The sequence below is a fragment of the Mesoplodon bidens genome (genome assembly GCF_964165515.1).
Source record: "Mesoplodon bidens genome assembly, chromosome: 9".
Classification (NCBI taxonomy): domain Eukaryota; kingdom Metazoa; phylum Chordata; class Mammalia; order Artiodactyla; family Ziphiidae; genus Mesoplodon; species Mesoplodon bidens.
In genome coordinates, this window is record NC_138166.1 from 100,464,215 (window position 1) to 100,473,951 (window position 9,737).

Here is a 9,737-nt window from a genome sequence, read left to right on the forward strand (position 1 = left end):
CTGTGGGTAGGCTTAAGCTCCCCTGTGTAGCTTCTGCCTCTACTGTGCCTGCTAATCTCCTCCATTAAAGTCCCTGGCACAGTAAAGGGCTGGTTTATGAGTTTGTTGATAAGTTTGCTTCCCACTTGGTTGTTTCTCCACCTTGCAGAGCTGACAGGCTTCCTCTTTGCTCCCATGGCCTCCTGAACACGCTTCTATGGCAGCACATGTACACTTTTCATATCTATAGATTTAGTCTCTTTTCCTGTCATTTGATTGAGCTCCTTGAGCCAGGGATGTGTCTGGAGAGTCTTTGAGCCTCTGTGTCTGATACAGGGCTGGGTCCTGGTAGCTTCCTCCTTGTCGGCATAACTTGTGCCTTCCAGGAGGAAGTACACATGTTACATGTGTACTTCTGAAAAGCCAGTCCCTCTCCCTCCCGCCACTTTGAGAGTCTGGGAGAGGGAGGGGAAAGAGGGGTGTCTTACCTGCAGAGTCCTTGCAAGAGCCCCCTGGGGAGTGCTTTTGCTGCCCTTGTCATTACCCACACAGCCACTAGGGAGCAGGAAAGCCCCATCCTTCCCTAGATCCGGGCCCAACCAGAATCAGCCGCCTTCCCCACAGAAGTCCATTCTCCAAAAGCTGATGTGCTGAGGATCATTTTGCAAACTCGTTGCCTCAGCAAATAACCAACTGCTAACTCATCGTGGAGTTATTTGAGGCTTTGGTTTTATTCAGAGTGCTCCCCAAAGCTTCATATTTCATCTAAGAAAGAGGGAGCTTTTCTTGATCTCAGTTTACTGTGTTCTCTGTTTTGGAGAAATGGTATCCCACCAGGCCTCTGACCCTGCCTTGACCTGACCTCCACTTCTGGGAGTGACAGACACAGCTGGGATGATTGGCCATGTGGCAGGCTTCTGTCTGATGGGTTTTTTAAAATTAATTAATTAATTAATTAATTAATTAATTATTTTTGGCTGTGTTGGGTCTTCGTTTCTGTGCGAGGGCTTTCTCTAGTTGCGGCAAGCGGGGGCCACTCTTCATCGCGGTGCGCGGGACTCTCACTGTTGCGGCCTCTCTTGTTGTGGAGCACGGGCTCCAGACGCACAGGTTCAGTAGTTGTGGCTCACGGGCCTAGCTGCTCCGCGGCATGTGGGATCTTCCCAGACCAGGGCTCGAACCCGTGTCCCCTGCATTGGCAGGCAGATTCTCAACCACTGCACCACCAGGGAAGCCCCTGTCTGATGGTTTTGATGTGTTGATTTTATGTGAATTGACCTAGTGCCCCATGGAGGGTGGGGCTTCTTCCTGGACCTGGTCCTCCTTACTAAGAGGGTGGGGGGATGGGAGACCTTCTTTCGGTTTCCCCTCCAAGTGTAGCCGTGTCACCCCAGCCCTTGGTAGCAGTACCAGCAGACTGAACTTGAAGACCAGAGGGGAGGGGGACCCCAGGAGACATGGCAGCCCCTCCAAGCCCAGTCCAGCCCCCCCCTGCTCCTCCTTCCATGGGGTCTCTGGAAGGCTCAGCCCCACCTCAGACAATTCATAGACCCAGCCTGGAGTGACAGTGTGAGCTCAGGGGCCTCTGCACCGTGATTGAAAGTCCTCTTACACGGAGGACATTAAGCTGAGTGAAAAAAGCCAGTCACACAGGACAAATACTGTCTGATTCCAGTCACAGGAAGTTTCTAAATCATAGACACAGAAAGTAGATGGTGGTTACCAGGGGCTGGGGAGGGGGGAGGAGGATTAGCATCTAATGGGTCCAGAGCTTCAGGCTGTGGGATGGAATAGTTCTGGAACTCTTGGCACAATGTCGAGAATGCACCTGAAGCTGCTGAGCTGTACGTTTAAAGATGGCTAAGATGGTCAGTTCAATGTTGCATGTGTGGGTTTTTTTGTTCGTTTTTTTAGCACAATAAAATAAAATAAGGTCTTTCTCTGTGTTTCACTTCCTTCTCTAGAAGGAAGCTTTGAACGCTTTGGCTCACAATAGGGTTTCGTTTTATGAGCTCTTTGGAAGCATCAAAGTTCTAGCATTTCAAATGTTTGTCTAGCTCCAGGAAAGCACACTTTCTCCTGGGAAGCAGCGTTGGTCCGAGGCCCCGAGTTTTTCCGGAGGGGGCGTTGGGGGAGAGCCCTCTGGAAGGCAGGAGAGGAGCTGTTACAGGAAGCTGTAAGGGCTGCTGCAGGGCAGACGGAGGGCGAGGAGTTGGTGGGAGAAGGTAAACTATGTCTTTGGGTTTTCACCCCAATCTCGGGAAAGGGCAGGGCTGAGCGGTGAAGTCTGGGACCTGCTGGGAGCAGAAACACCTGCTCCGGGCCCCCCCTCCCCCTCCCCTCCCCGCTCGCGCAAAGCCTTGAAAAGCCCCCGATTGTTCTCCGCACGGCCGCCTGTGCCGTCGGCACAGCGATCCTTCTCGAGGGACCTTTCCGAAGCTCGGCTGGGGCTCAGCCCGGATCCCCTCAGCCCCAGCGGAGCCTCCGCCCTCCACCTCCCACCAGCCTTTGGCCGCGCCGGGTAGGTGAGCGCGGTCCCTTCGGGACCCAGACGTTCTCACCCTGTGATCTGGCATCACTTCTGAACTTCCCCTCCGACTGCATTGAAAACCTATTTCTAAAAACCTCTCCCTCCTCAGAAACACTTGTCAGGAAGATCCCGACCCTGCGAAGCTGGTCCAGACCCTGCTCTCCTCTCCCCGCGCGGCTGCTCCATCCTCCGAGGGGATAGAGTAGCCGCTTCACCCAGCCGAGCGATGCAGGGACGGAGGCGGGCGGAACCTGGAGGTTCTGAGACTGGGACCGGTCAGGGGACAGGACCGAGGTACGTGTGTGCGTGGTGGCGGTTTCTGTGCTGGACACGTGAACATGAGGATGGGAAAGGCGGCCGACGCAGGGCGGGGAGACAGCCACCTGGAGGGCTTGATTTCAGGGGCTCTGGAATGTTCCTCCCGCCCCAGCGCAGGTCTCCCCAGCCTGGGGGGGCACAGAGGTCACCCCCCTCCCCGGGGAGTCGTGTCTGTGGGCAGCCTTCCTAGAAAGAGGCGGGTCTGGGAGGGGGCTGCTCGCCCCACCCAGGGCTGAGATGAAGGCCTGGAAGAAAAAGGCGGGTAGGTCCGCTCCCCCGGCATCCTCTGACTTCACGACTGTGACACAAAGCAAACTCCCACCCTCACCCCAGGGAAGTCAGCGGGAGCTGCCTGTCTCCTTGGGAAGAAGCGGGCAGGGAAGCCGGCCGTTTGGACACTGATTTTTCACATTCACTCTCCCGATATTTCCCAGCCCTTGCACGATTAGGATTCCATTAACTGATCATTGAAAGTGGTCAGTGTTTGCCAAAAACACTCTTTCTGATTTTATCTAAATTTAAGCCTCCTGGGCTCTCACCCATGAACTCTTTTCCTTCCTCCTGCTGGGCTGGGACTGAGTTCTCTCCAGGCCGGGCTCCAGAAGCTTCTCTGACCACCTTTTTCTGTGCACCTGAACTGCCCCTGATGTGGGACAAATCCCTACATCACTGGAAGCTTTGCTTGGATGCCTGAAGCCTCGTCCCCCTTGGGCTATATCCTGGGAAGAAGGTGGAGGCTGCTTTAGAATCTCAGCAAGAGTTCAGGAGAAAGATTTTTCTTTTTCTTTTAAAGTTTTTAAAAAATTCTTGAATTTTATTTTATTTATTTTTTTATAAGCAGGTTCTTATTAGTTACCTATTTTATACGTATTAGTGTATATATGTCAATCCCAGTCTCCCAGTTCATCCCACCACCACCCCCTCCCCCCTCTGTGTCCATACGTTCGTTCTCTACATCTGTGTCTCTATTTCTGCCTTGCAAACCGGTTCATCCGTACCATTTTCCTAGATTCCACATATATGCATTAATATTTGATATTTGTTTTTCTCTTTCTGACTTAGTTCACTCTGTATGACAGTCTCTGGGTCCATCCACGTCTCTACAAATGACCCAATTTCATGCCTTTTTATGCCCGAGTAATATTCCATTGTAGATATGTACCACATCTTCTTTATCCATTCGTCTGTCGATGGGCATTTAGGTTGCATCCATGACCTGGCTGTTGAAAACAGCGCTTCAGTGAACATTGGGATGCATGTGTCTTTTTGAATTATGGTCTTCTCTGGGTATATGCCCAATAGTGGGATTGCTATGTCATATGGTAATTCTAGTTTTAGTTTTTTAGGGAACCTCCATACCGTTCTCCATAGTGGCTGTATCAACTTACAGCCACTTTTTTGAATTATGGTCTTTTTGAGTTATGGTCTTCTCTGGGTATATGCCCAATAGTGGGATTGCTATGTCATATGGTAATTCTAGTTTTAGTTTTTTAAGGAACCTCCATACCATTCTCCATAGTAGCTGTATCAACTTACATTCCCACCAACAGTGCAAGAGGGTTCATTTTCTCCACACCCTCGCCAGCATTTATTGTTCATAGATTTTCTGATGATGCCCATTCTGACCAGTGTGAGGTGATAACTCATTGGAGCTTTGATTTGCATTTCTCTAATAATTAGTGATGTTGAACATCTTTTCATGTGCCTCTTGGTCATCTGTATATCTTCTTAAGAGAAATGTCTATTTAGGTCTTCTGCCCATTTTTTTTTTTTTTTTTTTTGCGGTACACGGGCCTCTCACTGTTGTGGCCTCTCCCGTTGCGGAGCACAGGCTCCGGACGCGCAGGCTCAGCGGCCATGGCTCACGGGCCCAGCCGCTCCGCGTCATGTGGGATCTTCCTGGACCAGGGCACGAACCCGTGTCCCCTGCATCAGCAGGCAGACTCTCAACCACTGTGCCACCAGGGAAGCCCAAGGTGAAGCTTCTTGAGGGCAGGTGCACGTGCTTCCTTTGCTACCTTCTCTGATTCCTTCCTCACACTCCTGTGACACTCTTCTTGAAAGAGGAGTGAACTTTCAAATAGCTACGCAGAAAAGGGGCTTTTCTCCTTCACTTTCTTCAGCTGTGTTTCTTTATTTTTCAAGTTTGTTTCCTTTATCTTCCTTGTTTGTATCCTGGGGCCCTATTATTGTATAAAAACACAAATCCTATGTATTTTTAATCTACAGTGTTTTGTGTAAATATCATTTTCTCAGTTGTGTAAATAACATTTTCTCAGTTGTCAGACATGACTTACATATATGATAAATAAACTTCAATCTGTTGAAAAAAAAACAGAAACAGAAGGTACTTTCTTGTTGTTCCTCTATCCACTCTGTTTGTGAGTTGAACATTGTTGGGTTGCTTTTTGTCCCAGCAGAACCAGCGGAAACCTGTGTCAGGAGAGAGAGTCAGAGCCGGGCTGCTCCATGTTGGAACTGAGGCTTCTTCTTTTAGGGAAACATGGCGCAGGGAAAAGTGCCACAGGAAACACCATTCTGGGCAAAGCTGTGTTCAAGTCCAGGTTCAGTGAGCAGATGGTGACTAAAACGTGCCAGAGAGAGAGTGGGGCCACGCAGGGGTGGGAGGTTGTGGTCATCGACACCCCTGACCTTTTCTCCTCAATAGCTTGTGCCAATGACAAGGAAGGCTACATTGAGCGCTGCCTGGAGCTCTCGGCTCCCAGCCTCGACGCCTTGCTTCTGGTAATTCCCATCGGCCATTATAAGGTGGAGGACAGAGAAACAATCAAGGGCATCCAGAAGGTGTTTGGAGCTAAAGCCAGGAAGCACATCATTATAGTCTTTACTTGGAAAGATGATTTGATGGGTGGCTTGCTGGAAGATTACATTGAAAGTGACGAGTCTGTTAAGGACTTGGTTCAAAACTATGGCGGCTGATACTGCGCTTTCAACAACAAGGCAATTGAGGATGAGCGGGACGCCCAGGTGAAGGACCTCCTCTGCAAGGTCAGGTGTTTGGTGGATGAGAACCAAGGACCATACTGGGTGAACTTCAGAAATGAAGACAGTGGATTCCAGGTGAGGATTCTTGTGAAGGTCTCCAAGGGTCTCTGTTGTTAGAGCTAGCGGAATAAAGGCACAAGTAAGTGAAATGTTGCATAGGCTTTGTTTAAAGGCATATTTATCTGTAAACTGGAAAGATGAGGCTACTTGGAGTATTATACTTTATTGGCAAATGGATGGATATATTTAAGAGCTTATCTGACTTTACCCCTCATAGTACTGGACACATAAATGACTCATTAGACCCTCTCTTCCCTTGGCTTCAGTAAAACTATCCTCTTCTGGTTTTTTTCTCCTCGCTTGCACTCCAGAGACCGCTGAGTCCACCTGACAGCTGGCATCTTCAGGGCTTGGTTCTCGCCTTTCCTCCCTTCTCTGTACTTGTGTCCTCAGGTGATTCCACATTTTTACAGCTTTGAGCTTCATCTGTTGCTAGTAGTTTCCAAATTAGTAACTCCAGTCCAGGTCTTTCCTCTTGAGTTCTGACTCCTTTGTCCCTCCAATTGCTACTTGACATTGCTCTCTTAAAGAATCTCAGAGTTAACACGTCCAGACTTTTGTTTTTCCCTCTTGAATCTCTGAGACTTCAGTTTTCCTCTCAGCTCTGTCAATGGCTGTCCTGCTCATCATGCTCTTCAAACCTAAGCCCAGATGTCAGCTTTGATACCACAGCCAGCTTGCATCTGATTTCCAGGAGATCATCGTCTTGTGTGATTAAGGCACCTGGAATCCGCCTGCTTCTCTCTGTCTCCACTACCACCATCTGGTCCAGGCCAACCTCTTTTCTTGCCTGTACTATTTTACACATATTTGCATAACAATTTTCCCCTCATTTATTCTTGTGCCTTACCCTCCCCACCCCCATCCATTTCACACACAATAGCCAGAGTGATATTTTAGTTGATTTTAAAACTTCTGATTTCATGCCAATTTAAATGTTGGGAGTGAGGCTTCCCCAGGCAGGTGAAGGGGATGTGAATTATGTCTCATTGTCTCCAAATCTTACTGGATCTCACGTTTGAAGAAGCTTCATCTCTATACTGGGGGTACAGTAAGGGAAGAAGACATTGGAGATACATGGGGAGCTTGATTTCCAATCTCCTCCCTTCCCCTGTCCCTCAAACGCACCGCACAGCTATCACTTGACTAGTTTCTTCTTCCAGGGAGTCCAGAAGCTTTTCTTAAGCTTCTGGATTTTCTCCAGGAATAGCAGGAACTCTGGGAGACACTGGAAAGAATTACTTTTACTACTGGGGACTGTGGAGAAGTAAAGTTAGAAAGTGCTTCCGGAACAATGCCTGGGTTAGATGGCATTTTTGGGGCTCCTCTGAGTGAGAACAAAACCCACCTTCTTACTTCTGGGAAACCTGTTGCAGCAGCAGCGGGGTCTCAAGGTCAGCTTCATCATAGACAGGACTACACATGCCAGCAACGACCATGACCATGACCATGACCATGACGTTCATTTGACCACATCCTAATCATGGAACTACTCTGAATTATATATTGTGTCTCCATTCCTTTACTTTGTGAAAAGCTGAGATTTTAGATCTGTGTGCATCATATTCCTCTTTATTTTCTTTCTAGGATTGTGTGAATGAAGCTACATCTCAGAGGGAGGACCATCCACATGGTAAGATAATTCTTAAAAAAATGTTAAGCTCATATCTGTATTCTTTTGAATGCATCATGCATCAAAATGAAGTGGAAAACTTATCTAGATAAGTCAGAACAAAAATGCACCCTGGAGCCCTAGCTCAGGTTGGTGCCCACAATCTCTCTCCCAGGGAACTGCTGACACTTGTGAGTAGGTGCAGCCCCAGCAGAGGTTCTGGACACCGCACGGGTGTCCCTGGCCTTCCCTGAAATGTTACAGAGCTGGGCTTGTCTCTTGCAGCTTCTTTCCTGACTCAGCCTCTTCTCCCCAGCCTGGAACCCAGCACTACCCAATTTTGGACTCCTACCGGGAGGCAGAAATCACTTCCTCATGGATAACACTAAACAGAATAACACCTGCAGAACTCAGTGATGGAGCTCAGTATCTGTGTGATGATTGCCATTAATGGTGCATCATGCACACTGCACAAGTCAATACACATAGATCTACCTTGTTCTGTTCGGTGGACGTAATATGGTCCATGATATGGGCATACGCGACAAACTCACCCATCTCTTTGTTGTTGGACTTGCAGGTTATTTCCGGGCCAGCTCTGTGCAAGAACTGAATATTTCGCAGTGAATAAGATAGATGAGGGCTTCCCTGGTGGCGCAGTGGTTGAGAGTCCACCTGCCGATGCAGGGGACGCGGGTTCATGCCCTGGTCCGGGAAGATCCCACATGCCACGGAGCGGCTGGGTCCGTGAGCCATGGCCGCTGAGCCTGTGCGTCCAGAGCCTGTGCTCCGCAACGGGAGAGGCCACAACAGTGAGAGGCCCGTGTACCACAAAAAAAAAAAAAAAAAAGATAGGTGAGGTCTCTGTCCTTGTAGGACTTCCCAAAATAATAATTAAAATTAAAATTTTAATGATAATTATTGCAACTGACATTATATGCTGGGAGATATATATATATATAATATAAATTATTCAATCCTAATAGCATATAATATATAATCCTCATAACATCCTCACAATATAGCCCTTAATAACAATCCTATAAAGAAGATGTTATTTTTATTATTTTCGTTTTACAGTTGAGTAAATTTTGCCAGAAATACGTGAACTTAGACAGCAGTAGGGGGTTAAAATTCTGTTGATGCCCGTCAGCCAAGACCCCCAGGGATATTCCTGTTACTGAACAAAACTGGGTGGAATGGCTTGTGGCAGTGAGGGAATATAGCACATCATGGAGACCAAGGAGCATCTCAGAATGAGGGTGTTGGCGAAGACTTTTTATAGGATGTGGGCTTGTGTGAGGTGATTTGGGGGGAAGTAGAAACTCTCCCAAGGCAACCTAACATGGACATGGTGTCACTAGCATTGCGGCTGCTTTCTTTAAATGCTGTGTTCTTTCCCCTTCCCAGACTTGGGGCTCAGACGCTAAGTATCATCCACTCTGATAGTGCCCTGGATGATACAGACTCAGTGACTATCCTTGTAACTGTGGGCTCTGTCATGTGCCCAGTGGGTCTGGTATTGACTTGGGATCATGGGAGAAGTGGTGGGGACAGTGTATGTGTGGAGAGACAGTTTTGTGGTGCAGGTTATTACAGTAATTTACTGAGATAGTTTACATAGAGTGAAATGCACAAATCTTAAGTGTACAACTCGAGGGTTTTTTACATATCTACACATATGTGACCATCATCTAGATAAAGATATGGGGCATTTCCATCACCTTAGAAGTTCCTACTGTCCCTCCCCAAAGGGAACCACTCTCCAGACTTCTATCCACATGGATTAATTTTGTGTGTTCTTGAACTTCAGAAAATGACATCATGTAGCACGTGGTTTTGTGTCTGGCTTCCTTCACTTAGCGTGTTTTGGTGATCCATCCAGGCTGCATATCAGTACATCACTTTTTGTTAAATTGTCGAGTTGTATTCTATTTTATGAATATACCACTGAGATGCATTTTTTTATTTAAGTTTTAAAAAATTTAATTATTATTTTTTTATTTGATTGGCCGCCCTTCACGGCATGTGGGACTCCCGGTTCCCTGACCAGGGATCGAACCCGTGCCCCCTGCAGTGGAAGCACTGGACCACCAGGGAAGCCCCCCACTAAGATGCATTTTAAACTCCTTCTGCCCAGTTCTGCCTTAGCCCACGAACTTCACGCCCCAGTAGTTAACTTCGGTAGCAAAATAAGAGGAATCCTGAGGCTCAAGACCAGTGAAGGCCAAG

At 48.0% G+C, this 9,737-nt stretch overlaps 1 protein-coding gene across 1 annotated transcript; it reads left to right on the top strand.

The window, feature by feature from the left end:
* Nucleotides 1–2,183: 2,183 nt before the first annotated feature.
* On the top strand, nt 2,184–8,132 carry GIMAP8 (GTPase, IMAP family member 8; the record flags this gene model as incomplete). Its single annotated transcript, XM_081243684.1, is given in 6 exon segments — nt 2,184–2,204; nt 2,619–2,803; nt 5,248–5,764; nt 5,768–5,908; nt 7,481–7,526; nt 8,086–8,132. Coding segments are annotated over 5 exon segments (819 nt in total). The 5' UTR covers nt 2,184–2,204; nt 2,619–2,735.
* Between the last annotated feature and the right edge of the window lie 1,605 nt (nt 8,133–9,737).